The sequence below is a fragment of the Choloepus didactylus genome, chromosome 10 (genome assembly GCF_015220235.1).
Source record: "Choloepus didactylus isolate mChoDid1 chromosome 10, mChoDid1.pri, whole genome shotgun sequence".
NCBI lineage: Eukaryota > Metazoa > Chordata > Mammalia > Pilosa > Megalonychidae > Choloepus > Choloepus didactylus.
Genome location: NC_051316.1, coordinates 70,162,617 through 70,190,012, shown reverse-complemented (window position 1 = coordinate 70,190,012; position 27,396 = coordinate 70,162,617). Strand labels below are relative to the sequence as shown.

Here is a 27,396-nt window from a genome sequence, read left to right as displayed (position 1 = left end):
GATTGGAAAATCTGAAGTTAACTGGGCAAATTAAACCTCTAGTACAAAAATTAAGTGATTAGATTGATGACATCTTCTTAGACAATTTGCAAAAATGGAAAGTAAAACAAAAAGGAAGTAAAAGTTTAGAGAGAACGTTCAGAAAATGAAAACCTTTGAGTTTTCTATTTAAAAGCCATGCATAGGAAGGAGGTCTTCAGAGGACCTAGCGTCCAAGATCCACCGAGTTCCCATCTCAGCCGGGCCAGCAGCATCCCAGATTGCCCCTATGGCCCTCCTGCTCTCTCTGCTGATGGCCCTGGTGGTGGTCAGCTGTGGCCCTGTTCCATCTCTGGGCTGTGACCTGCCTCAGAGCCACGTCCTGGTTAGCAGACAGACCTTCCTGCTTCTGCACCAAATGGGGAGAATCTCCCCTTCCCCCTGCCTGAACGACAGGACTGACTTCAGACTCCCCCGGGAGATGGAGGATGGCAGCCAGGTCCAGAAGGCCCAGGCCTTGTCTGTCCTCCATGAGACGCTCCAGCAGATCTTCAACCTCCTCCACACACAAGGCTCCTCTGCCGCTTGGAACACGACCCTCCTGGACCTACTGCGCTCAGGCCTTCATCGCCAGCTGGAGGACCTGGAGACCTGTTTGCTGCAGGAGACGGGAGAGGCAGAATCGCTGCTGACATTGGAGGGCCCCGCGCTGGCCGTGAGGAGGTACTTCCAGGGGATCCGTCTCTATCTGCAAGAGAAGAAACACAGTGACTGTGCCTGGGAGGTCGTCAGAACGGAGCTCAGGAGATGTGTTCTCTTCATCAACCAACTTGCAAGAAAGTTTCAGAAGTGAGGATGGAGACCTGGTTCTTCCTGAAATGATTCTCATTGTCTTATTAGCCATATCGCCCTTGTGTGGAGGCCTTTGTTTTTCAAAATCTCTTATTTCTGCTTGTCACAGAATTTATTGCACTAAATGCACCAAACCCTTTGTCAGTAGGATTTCACAAGTATAAGCTAAAAGTTTTCAATACCAGGGGCACCAGTCCCTTAGGGATTAGTGTCTTGTTGACTTTCCATTATTTATTCACTTAGTTTCTTATTTATTTATTTATTTATTTATGTATTTATGTATTTCCATTGTCTATTTAATTATGTTTATGGTTTCATTCTGGCTTAATACACTTAGAATATTTACACGTTTTCTATAAATAACCTGTTCACCTTTCTATGATATTAAATTTACAAAATATACCTTTCCATTTCATTAAATTTTTTTATTTTTATTTATTAATTGAATGATTAGGATCAGTTTTGAATTTGTTTATTCTACAAACAAAATCCAAACCTAGTGTTCCAAAGTACATTGAAAAATAGATAGGAAAATTCAATCACTCATTCATTGCATTCACAATATATGTGTAAATTGGGTTCCTGAGCAACAGGTGACAAAACTGTCATCAGGATAAAGGTGAATAAAGCAAACACAGTTCCTGCATCGTTGGAACTTTCAGTCTCACACTGAAAGAAGCCTAAACACAGTACTAACTTGTACTGAATTTCAGTGACGTTAAACACCACAAAGAGAAGTAAGAAAACTGATATTCTCACACTAGTCGTTTTAGGCGTGAATGAAGCTGGGAAAGTAAACACCTTGTAGATGTCCCTTCTAAGGTCCCTGGGAGACATGTAAGTGTGGTAGTCATATAGGTTGTTGGGAATGTGAGTCTATACTTTACAAGCAGGCTATGGGTGGAGATATGAATTTAGGATTCTTTATTGTATACCTGTTAACGAGAATATGGGAATGGATATGGTCACTTATAAATAAGTGCAGAATGATAAGGGACCTGCCCGTCATCCTGAAGATCCAGAATTGACATTGAAAGGTGGGGAAGAGAAGGACAGTCTGCAAAGGACATGGAGGTGGAGTGGTGGTTTAGTTATTGAGACAAATAGGGAAGAATGGGCGTGAAAGATGACTGAAAGGAAGAAGAGGCTTCAAAGACAGAGTGATGCTTTCAAGGATGTTGAGGACTGAACTATCCCAATGGATCTGAAAACAGACGCCATCGGTGACCTCAGTAGTATCTGGTTTAGTAGAATTAATGGGCAGAAACCAGATGGCAGTAGGATGGAGAGTAAACGTGGGAAGTGGAATTAGGTGCACTGTGTGTAGAAAATTTTGGGGGGATTCTTGTTTGTGAATGGAGGAGTGAGATAAAGTGATACCTGGAGGAGAATGTAGGTGAACATGTCATGCATGATTTTTTCATATTTTTACTCTGTTTTCTGAGACTAACTTGCAAAAAAAATGGCACAAATGATATACAATTTAAATATTTGCTTGATTTTCATTTTTTTTTATTTGGATAAAATAGTATTTTGTCATTGTTCTTTTAAATAATATTTTTTAGTGAACTTTAATATTTAGCCATTTGCTTGCTAATTTAAGTTCCTTTTCAGTAAAGTTTTATAATCAAGGTTCCTTTTATTCTATCAGCTCCCTCATGTATTCTAGCCTTTTGTTAGCCATTTACATCACTTATGTATTATTTTATAATTTGTAATTGTTCACATAAAAGTTTTCTGTAAATTGTAGTCATAGCTCTTCTTTTGAAGGACAGCGTACAAAGTTCATTTCCTTATATATTTCGCCACTTGCGGAAAAGTCTAGGATAGAGAACCAAGCCTCTACCTGTTCACTATCCTCTCTTGATTTTGCACATTTTCAGTTCCCTTTCTGGTTAATCTGCTTTTGCAATGAATTCTGTTTTCTATCAAAAATTGTTTTAATCTGTAATATGAGATTCTCAATCATGTCTGTTAGAGTTGCAGTCAATTCTAGAACATTGAAGTGAATTTTTCTTTCCTCCATTATTAATAATCCATAAATCTTTACCATAAACCTAAGTGCTACTGATAACAAAACTTTTTTGAGATTATTTGTATTAATAATATAACTATGGAACTTTCCTCTTGGCTGCATTCCTTTTATTGCTGATACTTTAAAACTCACTGAATTCTTCTGGTTCAGCTACCTAAGGCCAAGAATTCCTTTTCTATTATTTAAAACTTTTGCATGTATTATTTCCTGATAAACCTTAAAATTTTTGAAAGTGGAGTGCATTGGTTTCAAGAGGAACATAAACATTTTTGGATCTTGAAACAGCTAATTATAATGTACAGGCAAGAATGAGATACAAGATGAAAGTGAATGAAAGAAACTTGGTGAGAAAGGCTTGTTTGCAAAACCAAAGGCAAACAAAGATTATTAGGTAATGTTTAGGAAATAGTACACTAGCCACATACACACACACACACACACAGGGAACATCAGGGAGCAAAAGAGAGTTAAATGATTGTGTAAATTCAGATTTTAATAAATGTTAACGTAAATCCATAATATGAAATGTAAAGGATCATCCACACCTCACAGTACAGGATTCACCATTGGTCTCCCCATTCTGCCATTATACTGACATCATATATATGTATAATATATTGCCTATTGTTCTTTTTGCTATAGTTATATTCAGCATGAAGCTGTTTTCCTAGATGACTCTGCATTGCCTCTTTGCCTTGACAATCTCTGCAGCCATATCCTCCTTAATATCCAGAAGTCATGAACTTGAATGTTGGAAAGTGTTGGAGACCCGAGCGGCGGCGCTGGCGGCCGCAGAGCTGGAGGTGGGGATGGCCGAGCCTCTGCTTCCCTGCGCCCCCGCCCCGCACAGGTCCCGCTGAGGCTCTGAGCTGTCGCTCACCAAGGCACAGGTGGAGGCTGGGAAAGAAGAGGAGGGGAGAGGCGGCTCCAGGTCACCAGGAGATCACTGCACCTGCCAGCGGAGGCAGCTGGATGTCGCTATGGCTTGGAGCGGGAGTGTGAACGCGGCAGCCGTCCAGGCCCACGGGTAACAGCCCCGCACAGAAACAGTAAATAATGGAGCTACAGCCCCAGCTCTGCTCATGTGACCACAGCCAGTAAACTCTATAAATAGGGACAATGAAAGGACCTATGTCTGTTTTCTTTATAGACACGGATCAAAGTGAATAGATCAAGGTATGACCACACACAGATGCTCAAAAATTTCTGTTCTATGAATTAATGGAGATGTTGGAAATGTCCAGAGGACTCAATTACAAGTATCACCGCCCTTAGAATAGTACCTAGCCCATATCAGTTGCTCAATAATATCCTTATTTTTAATAGTGTCACATAATCATCCAGCTATATTACCCTGAGTATGGCCTTCTTTGAGATTACCCAAATTTCTGAAGTGTTCAGGGAAAACGACTGATGTATTAGATTCCTGGCTACTATAACAAATAAGATACAATGGCTTTCCTTAAAATACAGGGCTTTATTGGCTCACGGGATGGAGGTTAGAGGGAGTCCAGAATCGAGGTGTCAGCAAAGCAGTGCTTTCTCCCACTCTAGGCCTGGCTGCTGGTGGTCCTGGGTCCTTGGCTTTTCTGTCACATGGCAATGCATGGGGCCATGTCTTCTCCTTCCTCCTTCATCTTCCGTTGGCTTCCCGCTTCTTCTCTTGGCATTTTCTCTCCACGTGTCTGAATTTCTTTCTGCTCATAAAGGACTCCAGTAATCCAGATTGAGTCCCAACCTGAGTCACTTGGCCACAACTTGACTGATGTAACATCTGTCACAATTGCTCCCTGTGTACCAGAATCCCCAAGAACAAGTCCAAACTGGGATACACAATTGAATCGATAAAAACAAATAACCATTATCCTGTCAGTTAAATTACTAATTAATAATTTTAGAGTGCCTCTTAAAATGAGCATCTTGTGAGTTGGTTGTATGTTTCCCCCCACCTGGACCTCAAGGTGATTATATATCGAGAAAGAAAATGAGAGAAGAATCAGTGGCTGCACTTGGAAAGCTGAAAGCCATCAACTGGACCTGGGGTTGTCTTTCTTGAGACTGTAACAGTAATTTTCTGGCCTTTGTTTACTTCAATATTGGCCTTCACTCATCCCCTCTGCCCTAGTCACTAGTCCACAATGTAACTGCATTGAATTTTGCCAATTTACACCTCGTCATCTTGTCAGAAGAAGAGTCATTCCTTTTTTTCACTTTATGACGTTCATACTTAATTTGCTTTCCTTTCTCCCACCAACAGCTGTCAAGTTTTGCTTTCTAGGAAGGTTGAGATGTGGGACAAAAAATCTGTGTTGCATACTACAGGAAAAGAAACAAACAGAATACTGGCATGACCCCTGGCCTTTCTTTCACTTCCCGTTGTTTCCACTAACCTCAGGATGAAAGAGAGAGTGATACAGAAGCAGCAAGGCAAAGTAAGCCCAGGAGACCACAACATGAAAAAGAAGTTACAAATATTTAAAATGAAAAATCACAAACATTTAAAGGAAAGAAGGATATTTCTTTTTTACATAATAATGTCACAGCCCTGCATTCTAGTGGAGATGGAGGAAAAAAGAGGCCCAAAAGATAGATGCAGACTGGGTGAACATCTCAAGGTCACTAGCTCTGGTAATACAAACATTTACTGGGAAAAAAGTCACCAGTAATACCCTGTGCCCTCCTAGGACGCTTTGGTAATAACAAGTACGAAATAGAGTAAAAGAGTCGAATAATAAAAGCTTACTTGGGAAATATAAAAATCATTTGGGTTCTAAAGTTAAAATGGTTATAATTGGATAATTCCTCCACCTACACAGAAAAGAAAAATGTAGCTGCTGGAACTGAAGGCTTCAACCTGTTTTATCCAGTACCATGGGTCTGGCGAGGACGAGGTCAACACTAAAATCAGGGCCCTTCCCATGGGCAAGGGTGAGGATCCCGGAGGATTACTTAATTTGGCATCAAAAAAGCAAGCCCCTGCCCAGTAAAGACGAATGCATGTCATCTGGATGAGGTGAGATGACCCTGAGAGTGAGTCCAGGAGACTTTGAGTCCAGGACATTCTGTCACCTAGAATGGAGGTGCTACTAGATATGCTACCTGCCTTATGAGTGCGGTGGTGCCGGGAAAAGACCCAGAATAAAATTGCCTTGGAATCAGCATCTCCACACCCATGTGCTCCTCAGGAAAACTAGGATTCATTCTTGAGGTATTGGCACAGCCCAAGGGGCACCGTAGACCTCTGGTAAGACAATGATGGAAAGGTAGGGCAGCATCTATTGTAATCCTTATAAGCCCTGTGGCCCCGTGAAGCATAACCCCATGGACCCACATGGATGTGTTCCAGAAGGAGGGAAAAAGTCAGAGAATCTCGTTGACTCATAATCATCAGCCTCTGCTGTGAATAAAAGAGTGAACAACACCCAGTCATTGATTCTAAAGGGTTTTTGGTTTGTTGGTTTGTTGGTTGTTGTTTTTGTTATTTTTTTGTCACAGACAGACTGTTAAATCCCTAGACTAATACAGACCCCATACTTTCCAGGGAGCCTGACTTCCCATGTACAAAGGAAGGTTAATAAAAGAATTCAAGATGAGGACTCAAAAGATGTTTCTTGCACACAGATGCGCAATACTTATATGCAAGAGAGAGTGTGTGTATTTACATACATGCATATATCTGACTTTAAGACAAACATTTTCCATTTGATCAATAGTAGCCATTAGGATTGGAAAATCTGAAGTTAACTGGGCAAATTAAACCTCTAGTACAAAAATTAAGTGATTAGATTGATGACATCTTCTTAGACAATTTGCAAAAATGGAAAGTAAAACAAAAAGGAAGTAAAAGTTTAGAGAGAACGTTCAGAAAATGAAAACCTTTGAGTTTTCTATTTAAAAGCCATGCATAGGAAGGAGGTCTTCAGAGGACCTAGCGTCCAAGATCCACCGAGTTCCCATCTCAGCCGGGCCAGCAGCATCCCAGATTGCCCCTATGGCCCTCCTGCTCTCTCTGCTGATGGCCCTGGTGGTGGTCAGCTGTGGCCCTGTTCCATCTCTGGGCTGTGACCTGCCTCAGAGCCACGTCCTGGTTAGCAGACAGACCTTCCTGCTTCTGGGCCAAATGGGGAGAATCTCCCCTTTCTCCTGCCTGAACGACAGGACTGAATTCAGACTCCCCCGGGAGATGGAGGATGTCAAGCAGGTCCAGAAGGCCCAGGCCTTGTCTGTCCTCCATGAGACGCTCCAGCAGATCTTCAACCTCCTCCACACACAGGGCTCCTCTGCCGCTTGGAACACGACCCTCCTGGACCAACTGCGCTCGGGCCTTCATCGCCAGCTGGAGGACCTGGAGACCTGTTTGCTGCAGGAGACGGGAGAGGCAGAATCGCTGCTGACATTGGAGGGCCCCGCGCTGGCCGTGAGGAGGTACTTCCAGGGGATCCGTCTCTATCTGCAAGAGAAGAAACACAGTGACTGTGCCTGGGAGGTCGTCAGAATGGAGCTCAGAAGATGTGTTCTCTTCATCAACCAACTTGCAAGAAAGTTTCAGAAGTGAGGATGGAGACCTGGTTCTTCCTGAAATGATTCTCATTGTCTTATTAGCCATATCGCCCTTGTGTGGAGGCCTTTGTTTTTCAAAGTCTCTTATTTCTGCTTGTCACAGAATTTATTGCACTAAATGCACCAAACCCTTTGTCAGTAGGATTTCACAAGTATAAGCTAAAAGTTTTCAATGCCAGGGACACCAGTCCCTTAGGGATTAGTGTCTTGTTGACTTTCCATTATTTATTCACTTAGTTTCTTATTTATTTATTTATTTATGTATTTATGTATTTATGTATTTCCATTGTCTATTTAATTATGTTTATGGTTTCATTCTGGCTTAATACACTTAGAATATTTACATGTTTTCTATAAATAACCTGTTCACCTTTCTATGATATTAAATTTACAAAATATACCTTTCCATTTCATTAAATATTTTTATTTTTATTTATTAATTGAATGATTAGGATCAGTCTTGAATTTGTTTATTCTACAAACAAAATCCAAACCTAGTGTTCCAAAGTACATTGAAAAATAGATAGGAAAATTCAATCACTCATTCATTGCATTCACAATATATGTGTAAATTGGGTTCCTGAGCAACAGATGACAAAACTGTCATCAGGATAAAGGTGAATAAAGCAAACACAGTTCCTGCATTGTTGGAACTTTCAGTCTCACACTGAAAGAAGCCTAAACACAGTACTAACTTGTACTGAATTTCAGTGACGTTAAACACCACAAAGAGAAGTAAGAAAACTGATATTCTCACACTAGTCGTTTTAGGTGTGAATGATGCTGGGAAAGTAAGTACCTTGTAGATGTCCCTTCTAAGGTCCCTGGGAGACATGTAAGTGTGGTAGTCATATAGGTTGTTGGGAATGTGAGTCTATACTTTACAAGCAGGCTATGGGTGGAGATATGAATTTAGGATTCTTTATTGTATACCTGTTAACGAGAATATGGGAATGGATATGGTCACTTATAAATAAGTGCAGAATGATAAGGGACCTGCCCGTCATCCTGAAGATCCAGAATTGACATTGAAAGGTGGGGAAGAGAAGGACAGTCTGCAAAGGACATGGAGGTGGAGTGGTGGTTTAGTTATTGAGACAAATAGGGAAGAATGGGCGTGAAAGATGACTGAAAGGAAGAAGAGGCTTCAAAGACAGAGTGATGCTTTCAAGGATGTTGAGGACTGAACTATCCCAATGGATCTGAAAACAGACGCCATCGGTGACCTCAGTAGTATCTGGTTTAGTAGAATTAATGGGCAGAAACCAGATGGCAGTAGGATGGAGAGTAAACGTGGGAAGTGGAATTAGGTGCACTGTGTGTAGAAAATTTTGGGGGGATTCTTGTTTGTGAATGGAGGAGTGAGATAAAGTGATACCTGGAGGAGAATGTAGGTGAACATGTCATGCATGATTTTTTCATATTTTTACTCTGTTTTCTGAGACTAACTTGCAAAAAAAATGGCACAAATGATATACAATTTAAATATTTGCTTGATTTTCATTTTTTTTTATTTGGATAAAATAGTATTTTGTCATTGTTCTTTTAAATAATATTTTTTAGTGAACTTTAATATTTAGCCATTTGCTTGCTAATTTAAGTTCCTTTTCAGTAAAGTTTTATAATCAAGGTTCCTTTTATTCTATCAGCTCCCTCATGTATTCTAGCCTTTTGTTAGCCATTTACATCACTTATGTATTATTTTATAATTTGTAATTGTTCACATAAAAGTTTTCTGTAAATTGTAGTCATAGCTCTTCTTTTGAAGGACAGCGTACAAAGTTCATTTCCTTATATATTTCGCCACTTGCGGAAAAGTCTAGGATAGAGAACCAAGCCTCTACCTGTTCACTATCCTCTCTTGATTTTGCACATTTTCAGTTCCCTTTCTGGTTAATCTGCTTTTGCAATGAATTCTGTTTTCTATCAAAAATTGTTTTAATCTGTAATATGAGATTCTCAATCATGTCTGTTAGAGTTGCAGTCAATTCTAGAACATTGAAGTGAATTTTTCTTTCCTCCATTATTAATAATCCATAAATCTTTACCATAAACCTAAGTGCTACTGATAACAAAACTTTTTTGAGATTATTTGTATTAATAATATAACTATGGAACTTTCCTCTTGGCTGCATTCCTTTTATTGCTGATACTTTAAAACTCACTGAATTCTTCTGGTTCAGCTACCTAAGGCCAAGAATTCCTTTTCTATTATTTAAAATTTTTGCATGTATTATTTCCTGATAAACCTTAAAATTTTTGAAAGTGGAGTGCATTGGTTTCGAGAGGAACATAAACATTTTTGGATCTTGAAACAGCTAATTATAATGTACAGGCAAGAATGAGATACAAGATGAAAGTGAATGAAAGAAACTTGGTGAGAAAGGCTTGTTTGCAAAACCAAAGGCAAACAAAGATTATTAGGTAATGTTTAGGAAATAGTACACTAGCCACATACACACACACACACACACACAGGGAACATCAGGGAGCAAAAGAGAGTTAAATGATTGTGTAAATTCAGATTTTAATAAATGTTAACGTAAATCCATAATATGAAATGTAAAGGATCATCCACACCTCACAGTACAGGATTCACCATTGGTCTCCCCATTCTGCCATTATACTGACATCATATATATGTATAATATATTGCCTATTGTTCTTTTTGCTATAGTTATATTCAGCATGAAGTTGTTTTCCTAGATGACTCTGCATTGCCTCTTTGCCTTGACAATCTCTGCAGCCATATCCTCCTTAATATCCAGAAGTCATGAACTTGAATGTTGGAAAGTGTTGGAGACCCGAGCGGCGGCGCTGGCGGCCGCAGAGCTGGAGGTGGGGATGGCCGAGCCTCTGCTTCCCTGCGCCCCCGCCCCGCACAGGTCCCGCTGAGGCTCTGAGCTGTCGCTCACCAAGGCACAGGTGGAGGCTGGGAAAGAAGAGGAGGGGAGAGGCGGCTCCGGGTCACCAGGAGATCACTGCACCTGCCAGCGGAGGCAGCTGGATGTCGCTATGGCTTGGAGCCGGAGTGTGAACGCGGCAGCCGTCCAGGCCCACGGGTAACAGCCCCGCACAGAAACAGAGTAAATAACGCAGCTGCAGACCCAGCTCTGCTCATGCGACCACAGCCAATAAACTCTATAAATAGGGACAATGAAAGGACCTATGTATGTTTTCTTTATAGACATGGACCAAAGTGAATAGATCAAGGTATGACCACACACAGATGCTCAAAAATTTCTGTTCTATGAATTAATGGAGATGTTGGAAATGTCCAGAGGACTCAATTACAAGTATCACCGCCCTTAGAATAGTACCTAGCCCATATCAGTTGCTCAATAATATCCTTATTTTTAATAGTGTCACATAATCATCCAGCTATATTACCCTGAGTATGGCCTTCTTTGAGATTACCGAAATTTCTGAAGTGTTCAGGGAAAACGACTGATGTATTAGATTCCTGGCTACTATAACAAATAAGATACAACGGCTTTCCTTAAAATACAGGGCTTTATTGGGTCACGGGATGGAGGTTAGAGGAAGTCCAGAATCGAGGTGTCAGCAAAGCAGTGCTTTCTCCCACTCTAGGCCTGGCTGCTGGTGGTCCTGGGTCCTTGGCTTTTCTGTCACATGGCAATGCACGGGGCCATGTCTTCTCCTTCCTCCTCCATCTTCTGTTGGCTTCCTGCTTCTTCTCTTGGCCTTTTCTCTCTGTGTGCGTCTGAATTTCTTTCTGCTCATAAAGGACTCCAGTAATCCAGATTGAGTCCCAACCTGAGTCACTTGGCCACAACTTGACTGATGTAACATCTGTCACAATTGCTCCCTGTGTACCAGAATCCCCAAGAACAAGTCCAAACTGGGATACACAATTGAGTCGATCAAAACAAATAGCCATTATCCTGTCAGTTAAATTACTAATTAATAATTTTAGAGTGCCTCTTAAAATGAGCATCTTGTGAGTTGGTTGTATGTTTCCCCCCACCTGGACCTCAAGGTGATTATATATCGAGAAAGAAAATGAGAGAAGAATCAGTGGCTGCACTTGGAAAGCTGAAAGCCATCAACTGGACCTGGGGTTGTCTTTCTTGAGACTGTAATCAGTAATTTTCTGGCCTTTGTTTACTTCAATATTGGCCTTCACTCATCCCCTCTGCCTTAGTCACTATTCCACAACGTAACTGCATTGAATTTTGCCAATTTACACCTTGTCATCTTGTCAGAAGAAGAGTCATTCCTTTTTTTCACTTTATGACGTTCATACTTAATTTGCTTTCCTTTCTCCCACCAACAGCTGTCAAGTTTTGCTTTCTAGGAAGGTTGAGATGTGGGACAAAAAATCTGTGTTGCATACTACAGGAAAAGAAACAAACAGAATACTGGCATGACCCCTGGCCTTTCTTTCACTTCCCGTTGTTTCCACTAACCTCAGGATGAAAGAGAGAGTGATACAGAAGCAGCAAGGCAAACTAAGCCCAGGAGACCACAACATGAAAAAGAAGTTACAAATATTTAAAATGAAAAATCACAAACATGTAAAGGAAAGAAGGATATTTCTTTTTTACGTAATAATGTCACAGCCCTGCATTCTAGTGGAGATGGATGAAAAAAGAGGCCCAAAAGATAGATGCAGACTGGGTGAACGTCTCAAGGTCACTAGCTCTGGTAATACAAACATTTACTGGGAAAAAAGTCATCAGTAATACCCTGTACTCACCTAGGACACTTTGGTAATAACAAGTATGAAATAGAGTAAAAGAGTTGAGTAATAAAAGCATACTTGGGAAAAAGAAAAATCATTTGGGTTCTAAAGTTAAAATAGTTATAATTGCATAATTCCTCCACCTACATAGAAAAGAAAAATGTAGCTGCTGGAACTGGAGGCTTCAACCTGTTTTATCCAGTACCATGGGTCTGGCGAGGACGAGGTCAACACTAAAATCAGGGCCCTTCCCATGGGCAAGGGTGAGGATCCTGGAGGATTACTTAATTTGGCATCAAAAAAGCAAGCCCCTGCCCAGTAAAGACGAATGCATGTCATCTGGATGAGGTGAGATGACCCTGAGAGTGAGTCCAGGAGACTTTGAGTCCAGGACACTCTGTCACCTAGAATGGAGTTGCTACTAGATGTGCTACCTGCCTTGTGAGTGCGGTGGTGCCGGGAAAAGACCCAGAATAAAATTGCCTTGGAATCAGCATCTCCACACCCATGTGCTCCTCAGGAAAACTAGGATTCATTCTTGAGGTATTGGCACAGCCCAAGGGGCACCGTAGACCTCTGGTAAGACAATGATGGAAAGGTAGGGCAGCGTCTATTGTAATCCTTATAAGCCCTGTGGCCTCATGAAGCATAACCCCATGGACCCACATGGATGTGTTCCAGAAGGAGGAGAAAAGTCAGAGAATCTCGTTGACTCATAATCATCAGCCTCTGCTGTGAATAAAAGAGTGAACAACACCCAGTCATTGATTCTAATGGGTTTTTGGTTTGTTGGTTTGTTTGTTGTAGTTTTGTTATTTTTTGTCCCAGATAGACTGTTAAATCCCTAGTCTAAAACAGACCCCATAGTTTCCAGGGAGCCTGACTTCCCATGTCACAAAGGAAGGTTAATAAAAGAGTTCAGGATGAGGACTCAAAAGACGCTTCTTGCACAGAGATGTGCAATACTTATATGCAAGAGAGTGTCTATTTACATACATGCATATATCTGACTTTAAGACAAACATTTTTCATTTGATCAATAGTATCCATTAGGATTGGAAAATCTGAAGTTAACTGGGCAAATTAAACCTCTAGTACAAAAATTAAGTGATTAGATTGATGACATCTTCTTAGACAATTTGCAAAAAATGGAAAGTAAAACAAAAAGGAAGTAAAAGTTTAGAGAGAACGTTCAGAAAATGAAAACCTTTGAGTTTTCTATTTAAAAGCCATGCATAGGAAGGAGGTCTTCAGAGGACCTAGCGTCCAAGATCCACCGAGTTCCCATCTCAGCCGGGCCAGCAGCATCCCAGATTGCCCCTATGGCCCTCCTGCTCTCTCTGCTGATGGCCCTGGTGGTGGTCAGCTGTGGCCCTGTTCCATCTCTGGGCTGTGACCTGCCTCAGAGCCACGTCCTGGTTAGCAGACAGACCTTCCTGCTTCTGGGCCAAATGGGGAGAATCTCCCCTTTCTCCTGCCTGAACGACAGGACTGAATTCAGACTCCCCCGGGAGATGGAGGATGTCAAGCAGGTCCAGAAGGCCCAGGCCTTGTCTGTCCTCCATGAGACGCTCCAGCAGATCTTCAACCTCCTCCACACACAGGGCTCCTCTGCCGCTTGGAACACGACCCTCCTGGACCAACTGCGCTCGGGCCTTCATCGCCAGCTGGAGGACCTGGAGACCTGTTTGCTGCAGGAGACGGGAGAGGCAGAATCGCTGCTGACATTGGAGGGCCCCGCGCTGGCCGTGAGGAGGTACTTCCAGGGGATCCGTCTCTATCTGCAAGAGAAGAAACACAGTGACTGTGCCTGGGAGGTCGTCAGAATGGAGCTCAGAAGATGTGTTCTCTTCATCAACCAACTTGCAAGAAAGTTTCAGAAGTGAGGATGGAGACCTGGTTCTTCCTGAAATGATTCTCATTGTCTTATTAGCCATATCGCCCTTGTGTGGAGGCCTTTGTTTTTCAAAGTCTCTTATTTCTGCTTGTCACAGAATTTATTGCACTAAATGCACCAAACCCTTTGTCAGTAGGATTTCACAAGTATAAGCTAAAAGTTTTCAATGCCAGGGACACCAGTCCCTTAGGGATTAGTGTCTTGTTGACTTTCCATTATTTATTCACTTAGTTTCTTATTTATTTATTTATTTATTTATTTATGTATTTATGTATTTCCATTGTCTATTTAATTATGTTTATGGTTTCATTCTGGCTTAATACACTTAGAATATTTACATGTTTTCTATAAATAACCTGTTCACCTTTCTATGATATTAAATTTACAAAATATACCTTTCCATTTCATTAAATATTTTTATTTTTATTTATTAATTGAATAATTAGGATCAGTCTTGAATTTGTTTATTCTACAAACAAAATCCAAACCTAGTGTTCCAAAGTACATTGAAAAATAGATAGGAAAATTCAATCACTCATTCATTGCATTCACAATATATGTGTAAATTGGGTTCCTGAGCAACAGGTGACAAAACTGTCATCAGGATAAAGGTGAATAAAGCAAACACAGTTCCTGCATTGTTGGAACTTTCAGTCTCACACTGAAAGAAGCCTAAACACAGTACTAACTTGTACTGAATTTCAGTGACGTTAAACACCACAAAGCGAAGTAAGAAAACTGATATTCTCACACTAGTCGTTTTAGGCGTGAATGAAGCTGGGAAAGTAAACACCTTGTAGATGTCCCTTCTAAGGTCCCTGGGAGACATGTAAGTGTGGTAGTCATATAGGTTGTTGGGAATGTGAGTCTATACTTTACAACCAGGCTATGGGTGGAGATATGAATTTAGGATTCTTTATTGTATACCTGTTAATGAGAATATGGGAATGGATATGGTCACTTATAAATAAGTGCAGAATGATAAGGGACCTGCCCGTCATCCTGAAGATCCAGAATTGACATTGAAAGGTGGGGAAGAGAAGGACAGTCTGCAAAGGACATGGAGGTGGAGTGGTGGTTTAGTTATTGAGACAAATAGGGAAGAATGGGTGTGAAAGATGACTGAAAGGAAGAAGAGGCTTCAAAGACAGAGTGATGCTTTCAAGGATGTTGAGGACTGAACTATCCCAATGGATCTGAAAACAGACGCCATCGGTGACCTCAGTAGTATCTGGTTTAGTAGAATTAATGGGCAGAAACCAGATGGCAGTAGGATGGAGAGTAAACGTGGGAAGTGGAATTAGGTGCACTGTGTGTAGAAAATTTTGGGGGGATTCTTGTTTGTCAATGGAGGAGTGAGATAAAGTGATACCTGGAGGAGAATGTAGGTGAACATGTCATGCATGATTTTTTCATATTTTTACTCTATGTTTTCTGAGACTTACTAGCAAAAAAATGGCACAAATCATATACAATTTAAATATTTGCTTGATTTTAGTTTTTTTTATTTGGATAAAATAGTATTTTGTCATTGTTCTTTTAAATAATATTTTTTAGTGAACTTTAATATTTAGCCATTTGCTTGCTAATTTCAGTTCCTTTTCAGTAAAGTTTTATAATCAAGTTTCCTTTTATTCTATCAGCTCCCTCATGTATTCTAGCCTTTTTGTTAGCCATTTACATCACTTACGTATTATTTTATAATTTCTAATTGTTCACATAAAAGTTTTCTGTAAATTGCAGTCATAGCTCTTCTTTTGAAGGACAGCGTACAAAGTTCATTTCCTTATATATTTCGCCACTTGCGGAAATGTCTAGGATAGAGAACCAAGCCTCTACCTGTTCACTATCCTCTCTTGATTTTGCACATTTTCAGTTCCCTTTCTGGTTAATCTGCTTTTGCAATGAATTCTATTTTCTATCAAAAATTGTTTTAATCTGTAATATGAGATTCTCAATCATGTCTGTTAGAGTTGCAGTCAATTCTAGAACATTGAAGTGAATTTTTCTTTCCTCCATTATTAATAATCCATAAATCTTCACCATAAACCTAAGTGCTACTGATAACAAAACTTTTTTGAGATTATTTGTATTAATAATATAACTATGGAACTTTCCTCTTGGCTGCATTCCTTTTATTGCTGATACTTTAAAACTCACTGAATTCTTCTGGTTCAGCTACCTAAGGCCAAGAATTCCTTTTCTATTATTTAAAACTTTTGCATGTATTATTTCCTGATAAACCTTAAAATTTTTGAAAGTGGAGTGCATTGGTTTCAAGAGGAACATAAACATTTTTGGATCTTGAAACAGCTAATTATAATGTACAGGCAAGAATGAGATACAAGATGAAAGTGAATGAAAGAAACTTGGTGAGAAAGGCTTGTTTGCAAAACCAAAGGCAAACAAAGATTATTAGGTAATGTTTAGGAAATAGTACACTAGCCACATACACACACACACACACACAGGGAACATCAGGGAGCAAAAGAGAGTTAAATGATTGTGTAAATTCAGATTTTAATAAATGTTAACGTAAATCCATAATATGAAATGTAAAGGATCATCCACACCTCACAGTACAGGATTCACCATTGGTCTCCCCATTCTGCCATTATACTGACATCATATATATGTATAATATATTGCCTATTGTTCTTTTTGCTATAGTTATATTCAGCATGAAGCTGTTTTCCTAGATGACTCTGCATTGCCTCTTTGCCTTGACAATCTCTGCAGCCATATCCTCCTTAATATCCAGAAGTCATGAACTTGAATGTTGGAAAGTGTTGGAGACCCGAGCGGCGGCGCTGGCGGCCGCAGAGCTGGAGGTGGGGATGGCCGAGCCTCTGCTTCCCTGCGCCCCCGCCCCGCACAGGTCCCGCTGAGGCTCTGAGCTGTCGCTCACCAAGGCACAGGTGGAGGCTGGGAAAGAAGAGGAGGGGAGAGGCGGCTCCAGGTCACCAGGAGATCACTGCACCTGCCAGCGGAGGCAGCTGGATGTCGCTATGGCTTGGAGCGGGAGTGTGAACGCGGCCGCGGTCCAGGCCCACGGGTAACAGCCCCGCACAGAAACAGAGTAAATAACGCAGTTGCAGCCCCAGCTCTGCTCATGTGACCACAGCCAGTAAACTCTAAAAAATACGGATAATGAAAGGATCTATGTCTGTCTGTTTTCTTTATGGACATTGACCAAAGTGACCCGATCAAGGTCTGACTACACACAGATGCTCAAAAATTATCTGATCTGTAAGCTAATGTAGACTCTTCTGAGTGTCCAGAGGACTGAATTACAAGTATTAACACCCTTAGAATATTACCTAGTCCATATCAGGTGCTCAACAATATCCTTATTTTTAATATTGTCACATAATTATCCAGGTATATTTTCCTGGTTATGATGTGCTTTGAGATTATCCAAATTTCTGAAGTGTTCAGGGAAAACAACTGATGTGCTACTTTCCCAGCTGCTACAACAACTACCATACAGTGGGTTGACTTAAACTACAGATTTTATTGGTTCCCAGGCTTGAGCTATGAGAAGTCCGAAACTGATCCATCAGCAAGGCAGTGCTTTCTTCCTGACGACTGTGGTGCCCTGGGCCTGGCTGCTGGTGGTCCTGGGTCCTTGGCGTTTCTGACACATGGCAATGCCCAGATCATGTCTTCTCCCTTCTCCTGCATGTTCTGTTGACTTCCAGCTTCTTCCCATAGCTTTCCCTCTGTGCCTGAATTTAATTCTACTTATAAAGCTCTCCAGTAATCCAGATTAAGTCCCATCCTGATTCAGTTGGGCCACACATTAATTGAAGTAACATCTTTTACAAGGTTCCACATGCACCAGAATGTCGACCATGTCCAAGAACATGTCCAAACTGGGATACACAACTGAATCCATCAAAACCAATAACCATTATCCTGTCAGATAAAATTAATAAATTAATAAATTATTGTTCTTTAAAGTGAGCCTCTTGTGAGTTGGTTGGTAGATTCCCCTTCCTTGTCTCCAAAGGGATAACATCTAGAAAAAAAAAAAAAAAAAATGGAATAACCACGTGGCTGCTCTTCAAGGCTGAAGGCCTTTGGACAAGAACTATTCTTCTCTGGTCCGCTCCCAGAAACTGCTGCTGTTGCTTTTCTTCCACTCTACCTTTCTTCCTTCCCCTTTCCTATTGACCTGAATTCCCAGTTTGATTGCACTGAATTTAGCTAAATTATATTTTTCACTTTGTCACTGAAGAAATGCACACCTTCTATTACTTTCAACACATTCATACTTGCATTTGTTTTCCTTTCGTTCCCAGACATCCACACACAGTGACGGATAGCTTTTTATTTCTTACAGTGTTTACTTGGACAGATAATTAAAAACCCGATGTTATGAGCACTGAGGGGAAAATTGTACCATTTTCTTTGCTTTTCTGTTTTCATGATACTAAAAGCAATCTAGGATAAACAAGATGAACTTTGCCCAGTAAAATATGAAAGGAAAGGTGAAAAAATTAAAATTTCACAAAAAGTAAAGAAATTTTTCTCATAAGTATTCAACAATTTAATGAAATAAAATGAATAATGGAAGGAACACTTGGCAAAAGAAAAGTCAAAAATGTATACTTAGGATAATTTCTCCTCATAGATTAGGAGGATGACTGTTTACCGGTGCCACCTGCACGCTCTCTAAGCATTTGATACTCGAGTCAGGAGGAGAGGAGATCACTTCTCACTTTAAAAATTATTCACAGTCATATCTGGCAAACTTGCTTAGTGCTTGGACAAGGGGAAGAAAGCTGGGGGATATTTTGGGGGACAATTTTAATGACCCAAGAAAGTAATATTTTACCCTATCTGGCTGTGAAAAGATCATTCATGCCCTGTACAAAGAAAGTGAGTCAGGGAGAGTTAGAGTTCAGGATATGTGGCTCTGTACATGTTGATCAAGTTACAGTCACTCCAGGCCCCAGGGGTTCACTAGAGGTGTGGTAATACCCTGTGAGGTAAGGTGGGGCTGTAAAATGGATGAAAATATTATTGGTCTTGGAATTTCAATTCCTACACTCATTACACCAAAAAATAACTAGAATTTGTTCTAAGATTTTGGGCAACAATCCGAAGATTCATTATTGACACCCAGTCAGAAAATAGCAGAAAGAGAAAGCCATGTCGATTGCAATCCTGGACACATGTCCAAGGTGCAGGGCATCTAGAAGAGCAAAGCTATTGGGTTCCTAATTTTAAAAGAACACTTGGTACAAGAACTTCACAGGACTTGGGGGCCAAGATTATAATAGTGAGGAGAAGACAGGGCCATGCTGGGAGACCAATGGAAGCCATGTCCCTCAGCCAGGCCAGTAGCACCCACAGGATTTTCAATGGCCTTCTCCATCCCCATACTGAAGGCCCTGCTGATGCACTTTGCCATCTCCATCTGCTTTCAGAGCTGTGAACTGGTTTAGAGCCAACGTCTGATTAGTAGGGAACTTTATGCTTCTGAGAAAATAAGGATACTGTCCCTTTCCTTAACATCAGGAATGACAACAGGTTTCCCCAGGGACAGCTGGATGGTAGCCAGTTCCAGAATACTCAGGCCACCGCTGTCCTCCTTGAGATGCTGTAGCAAATCTTCAACCTTTTGAGCATAAAGAGCTCCTGGGCTACTTTGAATGAGAACTCCCTGGAGAAATTCCTCACTGGACTTGGTCCAGAATATGCTGGAGAGCCCAGGGACCTGTGTAGATCAGTAAAAATAATTAAAAATAATTTCTGAGGCAAGTGAGTACTTTCTATTGGCAGTGAAGAGGTACTTCTAAGGAACCAACCTTTACCTGAAGGTTGTCAGAGTGGAAATCAAGAGCTGCATTGCTAATCTTATTTAAAAAAAAATAGCCGGTAAGGAAATAGGCTGGAAAGTTCATTGAAAAGAAATGTTCACTCCCTTCAAAGATGTATTTCTGCTTTTTGTATAGAATTTATTGTCTGAAATATGACAGACACTTTTTCAGTGTTACAAGACAACTATTTCTGAAAACAATTTCAGGAATAGAGGAATGATTGCTTTGTAATGAGCATGCTGCATTTATTTACTTTCTTATGCTTTTATTTATGCATGTATTGTTTCTTACCCATTCCTAATGTTACATTTATAGTATTTGAAATGTCTATAAAATAACATGCTACCTACACAGTATGGTAAATATAGCAATACATTCATCCTAATATTTTGGTAATTAGTTCCCTTGTCATTTGTTAAATTTTACTCTCAACGAAATAATCTTGTGTTCTTTTTCCCCCACCAACAGCTATCAAGTTTTGCTTTCTAAGAAAGTTGAAATGAGAAACAAAAAATCGGATTTCTTGACTATTAGAGACAAAAGTGATATTACCCTTTGCCTTTCTTTTACTTCCCATTGTCTGTATTAACCTCAGGATGAAATAGAAAGTAATGTGGGAGCAGCGGACAATCCTTGCCCAGTAAACCACAGCATTTAAAAGAAGTTACAAAAATTTTAAATGAAAAACCACAGATGAGTAAAGAAAGAAGGCTATTTTCTCCCTTATGTAATAGTCTGGGCCATAAGGCCCTGCTTCCTTATAGCAAGACAGAGAAGGAAGAACAAAGAGGCCCAACAGAGTCACGCTGACTGGATGAACAACTGAAAGTCACCAGCTTCACTAATATGAGCTTTTGCTGGGACGATTTTATCATCTAATCCCATATAATCGGCTAAGAAATTTTGAGCATTAACAAGTATTCAGTAGTTTAAGTAAGATTGTTGAATAATACAATTATATATGGCAAAAAAAATTATTTAACTACAAAAGGTAAAATGATTCCAATTGGATAATTCCTCCACCTACCCAGACAAGAAAACCTTTTGCTGTCACTTTCTGAAGGCAGTTGATGTGCTTGATCCGGGCATGAGTAGAGAGAGGAGGAGGTTAGCACTGAAAACTAGGGTACTTCACACAAACACTCTAGAAGTAAAGGTGAGGATTCTGAAGGATTAATTATTTTGGCAACAGAAAGCAAGGCCTCCCCAGTAAAGGAGACCGCATGTCATCTGGATGTGGTGAGCTGACTCTGAGAGTCTGGAAGAGTTTGAGTTGCAGACACTCTGTCGTGCAGAGGGGAGGTTGTTACTAGATGAGAAAACTGCCTTGTTCATGAGGTGATGATGGGAAAAGGCTGAAAACAAAATTGTCTTGGAATTAGCATCTCTGTACCCATGTGCACCTGAGAAAAACTAGGTTTTCTGCTAGGGGTATTGGCATAGCCTGAGAGGCCTGTAAATATCCATTTAAAAAATGATGGAAAGAAAGTGCACTGCCTATCATAAACCTGACATTAATGCTCCAGTGAAGCATAACCATATGGATGTATTCAAGAAGGAAGAGACATGTAGGAGAAATTTATTGACTAATAATCATCAGCCTCTGCTGTGAATAAACAGTGAACACCTAGCCCTTGATTTAAAAAAGCTTATTTGCCACAAATGGACTGGTAAATCCCTAATCTAATACAGAACACTTAGGGATGAGGGAGCCTGACTTCCTATGGAAAGTAAGAAGGGTAAAATGGAACCCAGGATGAGGACTAAAGATTTGCTCCTACCATGGAGAGCACAGTATTTATATATTTAAAAATGTGTGTGAGAGAGTATTTACATACATATATTATACTCTGACTTTATGAAGACATTTCTCATTAGATCAATAAGTATCTATTTGAATCAGAACATCTAAAGTTTACTGGGAAAATTAAACCTCTAAGGGAAAATTAAGAATGATGACATCTTCTCAGGAGATATGGAGAATAAGTAAATGAAAACAAAAAACAGAAGTAAAAGTATAGAGAGAACATTCAGAAAATGAAAACCCTTAAGTTTCCTGTTTAAAAGCCGTTCATAGAAAGGACGTCTACAGAGAACCTAGCGTCCAAGGTTCACACTGGTCCCAGCTCAGCCAGGCGAGCAGCTTCCCCAGTTGCCCCTATGGCCCTCCTGCTCTCTCTGCTGATGGCCCTAGTGGTGGTCAGCTGTGGCCCTGTTCCATCTCTGGGCTGTGACCTGCCTCAGAGCCACGTCCTGGTTAGCAGACAGACCTTCCTGCTTCTGGGCCAAATGGGGAGAATCTCCCCTTTCTCCTGCCTGAACGACAGGACTGACTTCAGACTCCCCCGGGAGATGGAGGATGGCAGCCAGGTCCAGAAGGCCCAGGCCTTGTCTGTCCTCCATGAGACGCTCCAGCAGATCTTCAACCTCCTCCACACACAGGGCTCCTCTGCCGCTTGGAACACGACCCTCCTGGACCAACTGCGCTCGGGCCTTCATCGCCAGCTGGAGGACCTGGAGACCTGTTTGCTGCAGGAGACAGGAGAGGCAGAATCGCTGCTGACATTGGAGGGCCCCGCGCTGGCCGTGAGGAGGTACTTCCAGGGGATCCGTCTCTATCTGCAAGAGAAGAAACGCAGTGACTGTGCCTGGGAGGTCGTCAGAATGGAGCTCAGAAGATGTGTTCTCTTCATCAACCAACTTGCAAGAAAGTTTCAGAAGTGAGGATGGAGACCTGGTTCTTCCTGAAATGATTCTCATTGTCATATATGCCATATCGCACTTGCGTGGAGGCCTTTTGTTTTTCAAAAAGCTCTTATTTCTACTTGTCACAGATTTTATTGCACTAAATACAGCAAACACTTTGTCAGTAGGATGTGAAAAGTATATGTTGAAAATATTCAGTCATGGGGCACCGGTTGCTTTGAATGCCTTAGATGCTATTTATTTATTTATTTATTTATTCATTTGTATATTTATTTATTTATGTTAGTTCATTAATTCTTATCTTATCATATGTTTCATATTTATGTTTTCCAGATAATAACATGTAGGCCTTCACACTGTATTAAAATGTTTAAACATGTTCTTCTTTTCATTTTGTTAATGACATATTCTTTTCAAAATAAATCCTTATGAAATAAATCTACTTGAATTTGTTTATTCTTAAAATCAAATTCAAAATCCTGGTTTTGTAAACAAAACTGAAGAATAGAGGGTAAAATTTATTCATTCATTCAATTTATGTTTTATATAAATTGCGTATGTCACAATTGTATAATGGTCTTCTAGGAATAGAGGTGAAGAAAGCAAACACAGATATTGCTGATTTGGAACTTGCCATTTTAGAGGGAATGAGCCACAAAAAAAGACAGCTGCTGCTTACTTAATTTTAATGCTTTTAAATGCCACATAGAAAAGTAAAGTAAAATGGTGTTCCCACACTAGAAGCTTTAGGTACAAATGAAGCTGGGAAGGAAAAATATCACAGAAGTACTTTCTATAGTGCCTGAGGACATGTAAGAGCAGAAATCCTATTGATAGCTGCATATGTGAATCTAGAATTAACATGTGCTATAGGTAGAGGTATTAATTTAGGATTCTTTACTGTATTTCTGGCAATGAGGACATGGGAATAATGTGGTCATTTGTGAATAAGTGCATAATGACAAGGAACCTACACCTCATCCTGAAGACCCCGAGTCGACATTTAAAAGTGGAGAAGAGAAGGACAGTGTGTAAAGGGCAGGGAGGTGGAATGGATAGTGCAGATGGAAGGATAATAGGGAAGAATGGGGGTGAAGATGAATGAATGGAAGAAGAGTCTTAAAAGACAGAGAGATACTTTCAGAGACAGTGTGTACTGAACTATCACAGTGGATTTGAAAATAGACACCATTGGTGACCTCAGTAGGATCTGGTTTAGTAGAATTAATGAGGCAGAAACCAGATGAGAGTGGGATAAAAAGTAAACACCAGAAGTAGAACTAGCTTCAATATGTATAGAAACTTATTTGGGGAGTCTTGTTTGTGAAAGAAGAGGTGAAATAAAGTGATACCTGGACAGGAATGTGGGTGAACATGTCATACATATTTTTTCATATTTCTGTAACATGTTTTCTGAAAATAATTTTAAAAGAAAAAAAGAACTGGAACCAAACATGAGAACAAGTTAAATATTTGATTTCTTTTAAATAGCTTCTTGTTTATTTGGATAAAATAGTAATTTGTCATTGTTCTAATTAACATTACTTTGTAGTGAACTTCAGTGTCAACCCATTGATTGCTGAACTCAGTTATTTTTCACTAAGGTTTTATAATCAACTTTCTTTTTATTCTATGTGCTCCTTCCTTTATTCTAGCTTTATGTTGGCCATTCACATCAATTATTTATGATTTTATACTTTTGAATTGTTGTCGGAATAAAAGTCTGTAAATTGTAGCCATATTCTTTTGATGGACACTGTGTACAAAGAGCTTGGCATTTGCTTTTATATTTGTACAACCCTGGAATGTAGGATGAAGAACCAAGCCTCTCACTTTCCTCCTGATTTTATACATATTCAGTTCCCTTTCTTGTTAATTTGGTTTCATATCAATTTTGTATACAATTAGGATTGATTTTCTCTCTGATATAAGATGATATTCTATGAGATGATAATCTAAATTGATTTCTGCTAGAGTGCCAGGCAATTTTCTTAGAAAGTTTTCTTTTCTTTCTTATTAACATTAGGTATAATCCTTGCTAACTTTTGGAGATTAATTTTTTAATTAATATATTTACCAAATTTTCCCCACTGCAACAATCTTTTTTACTAAAGTCTCATTAGATTTTAAAATGCATTTAACTCTTCTGGTTGAGCCAGCCAAGGCCAAGAATACTTTTTATACTTTTAAATATGATTGCTTGTAGTTTTTTTTGTAATTAACTTTAGACTTGTCCAATAGAAGAGAGCTTTGGTTTCATTAAAATCACAAACATGTGTGGATTTCCAAATGGATAATTATAATGTATATCAACAATGAGACATTTGAGAAAAACGAATGAAGGTAACTAGATCAGAGAATGTTTCTCCCAAAAACTTAGGAAAAGGGCAATTAAGTAATATATACTACAAAATGCATGTCACCAAAATAAGAAAGACCTGGGAGAAAGAGAGAGAGTTTAAAGATGCATAAACTTAGATAAACAAATGTTAACTGAAATCCATAATGAAACTTAAGGTATTACCCATAGCTCACAATATAGGATTTTTAATTGATACCCCTTTCAGCTAGTTTCTATGTGTGTTTCTGGGCAACTTACCTAACTCCTCTGAGCCTTGGTTTCATGTATGTAAAGTAGAGTAGAAATATTCATAGATGTATATGCATATTAAATCAGTGTATGCATTTTAAAGAATTTAGCACAATACTTTCCAGTGAACAAGTGCTGACATACAGCAAACATCCCTTTTTTATATATATTTATATAGATCTATCTCAGAATAGTGTTTGTCCATTAAGTATTATGAAACTCTCCTACTACTTGTCAGAAAATGCTTGCCAAAAGCTGGAATTCCATGTAATTCTGGGAAGAGTCCTGGAAAAGATGGGAAAATTGTTCTCATGCCAGAAATGTAACTGATTTATATTCATCAGCAAACACTGGTAGGTATAAATATCTGAACAACAGAGTCATCTCTTGGAGGGAAGTGGGAAACACACGTGGTATTTATTACTGAACCTGGCACCTGCAGTTCTTCCCTTTGTCTTCTTCCCCCTGCTTTCCTGATCCATTTCTTCACTCCCATATCACAAAACTTCACTACCTTCACCTTACTGTCACTTCACACAGCTGCTTCTAGTTCCGTTGTGGTTTCTAGCTGCCAGGTTTCTATTAAGAGTAGAAAGCCACAGAAAGAAAGCAAAAGTTAAAGGGGAATTCTGTTTCTTCAAAACTGCTGTAAGAAATGTTTTGTGTGTATATGTTCTGGTGAATTTGGGGGGACCTGAGGTAAAGCTCTTGTTACAATGATGTCATAGTGACTGAAAGTGAGAGGAAGCAGAGAATCCATATTACTCTACGTGCCTAGGAAACCCTCACGTGGGAAGTGATATGTGCACCCACGGCTCTAGTCCCTGAAGTTTGGCAGCAGTGTGTGTGATCAGCGAACCTTGGTAAGGTCCCTTCCACTGTGGCTTGATGGATGACTTCCTTTGATGACATTTCCAATAATCTCAGTCTGCAGGTTCTAGGTTGTGGCAGGGCCATTTCTCTAGGTCGGGCTCCTGTAAAACTTCTTTTACCTGAACTATAAAACCTTTGGCATATTCCATTAGGGACTTAGAATAGTTTATCGTACCATGATTTCCAATATTAAAATTTAAACAGGGTTGGAGGAATAAAGATATAAGACACCCCATTATGATCCCATTGGGCATCAATTTGTGCTTCCCAAAAGGTGTGCTTAATACGGCCATTAAAGCCAAAGGCAGTACCTTATGCCAAGACCATCCTGTCATTTGACCAATTTTTAAAGTTTACATTTAATACTCTATCTTTCCAGATGACCAAGGGTGAAAAGGACAGTGATAACGCTACAACACAGGTAACCCATTGATTAATTGTTGTATAATTTGTCCAGTAAAATGTGTCCCATGGGTCATTAGAAAATTTGAGAGGCATTCCCTACAAAGAAATTACATGTTCTGGTAATTTCTCGGCAAATGTGGTGGCAACTGCCTTTTGACAGGGAAAATCTATCCAACAAAGAACATCCTGACACATACTGGCACCATGTAGTGGGTGGTGATTGTAAAAAATCTAGTCATTAATGTTCAAAAGAGCCAGAAGGTGGTGGAGTAATTCCATTAGACACTTTGATAGATGTTCCTGGGTTTTGTCTCTGACAGGTAAACTGCTGATTACAGACTACTTTGGCAACTTTTAAGAAATTGTTCCACCAGTATTTTAGCATAGTTTGTACTATTTTATATATACCACGATAAGTGAACTCATGCAGGACTTTTATGAGGGGTATTTTTAAAGATTCTGGGAGAACCAGATGGCTGTCTGGGCTCTCCCCAAATCCTTGGCTATCATTGAATGTATGGCCTTTATTTATCTAACATTGTTTCCCCAATTCTGGAGCTCACATTTGTTTGCAAGCCAATTTTTCAGGAAGTATCTGCTGTTTATGAAGGAGATACAAAATAGCTCAGACAGTGAGCAGGAGCAGAATCTGATAATCCAAAGAAGTATGCTATAGTTTTCTATTGAAACACAAAACTTCTCTCTACAGTGGCCCTTCTTTGGATCAAACTAACCCCCAAAAAGAATTATTCTTGAACATAGAATGAGATTGGTTTCATTAGATTTGTCTGGATTATTTTCAAGGGTACAGCAAGAATGGTGATGTACCATGTAGGCCTTGGAAGTTTGTTTTGCTGGTAGTTTTCATAAGGAACCTCGGATTGGACTTTTAAAAGCTTTTGAGGCTAGGAAACCAAACCAAGAATACAACACCAGATTACACCTGCAGTACCTATAGATTTGGGT

General features: G+C 39.8%; 4 protein-coding genes across 4 annotated transcripts; all 4 read left to right on the top strand.

Annotated features, from left to right (window-relative positions):
- The first annotated feature begins 268 nt into the window (after positions 1–268).
- On the top strand, positions 269–832 carry LOC119505017 (interferon omega-1-like). The gene has a single exon (XM_037797699.1). The coding sequence runs from the start codon at positions 269–271 to the stop codon at positions 830–832; it is 564 nt and encodes a 187-aa protein (XP_037653627.1).
- A 6,025-nt stretch (positions 833–6,857) lies between these two features.
- LOC119505025 (interferon omega-1-like) lies at positions 6,858–7,421 on the top strand. Its single transcript, XM_037797705.1, has one exon. It carries the CDS (start codon positions 6,858–6,860, stop codon positions 7,419–7,421), a length of 564 nt encoding a protein of 187 aa, XP_037653633.1.
- Positions 7,422–13,453: 6,032 nt separating this feature from the next.
- LOC119505013 (interferon omega-1-like) lies at positions 13,454–14,017 on the top strand. The gene has a single exon (XM_037797694.1). It carries the CDS (start codon positions 13,454–13,456, stop codon positions 14,015–14,017), a length of 564 nt encoding a protein of 187 aa, XP_037653622.1.
- Positions 14,018–22,016: 7,999 nt separating this feature from the next.
- On the top strand, positions 22,017–22,580 carry LOC119504932 (interferon omega-1-like). The gene has a single exon (XM_037797564.1). It carries the CDS (start codon positions 22,017–22,019, stop codon positions 22,578–22,580), a length of 564 nt encoding a protein of 187 aa, XP_037653492.1.
- Positions 22,581–27,396: the final 4,816 nt, after the last annotated feature.

What these genes read in the sequence shown, in the direction of transcription:
- LOC119505013 (XM_037797694.1), top strand. Translation starts at nt 13,454, where the DNA reads ATGGCCCTCCTGCTCTCTCTGCTGATGGCCCTGGTGGTGGTCAGCTGT.
- LOC119505017 (XM_037797699.1), top strand. Translation starts at nt 269, where the DNA reads ATGGCCCTCCTGCTCTCTCTGCTGATGGCCCTGGTGGTGGTCAGCTGT.
- LOC119504932 (XM_037797564.1), top strand. Translation starts at nt 22,017, where the DNA reads ATGGCCCTCCTGCTCTCTCTGCTGATGGCCCTAGTGGTGGTCAGCTGT.
- LOC119505025 (XM_037797705.1), top strand. Translation starts at nt 6,858, where the DNA reads ATGGCCCTCCTGCTCTCTCTGCTGATGGCCCTGGTGGTGGTCAGCTGT.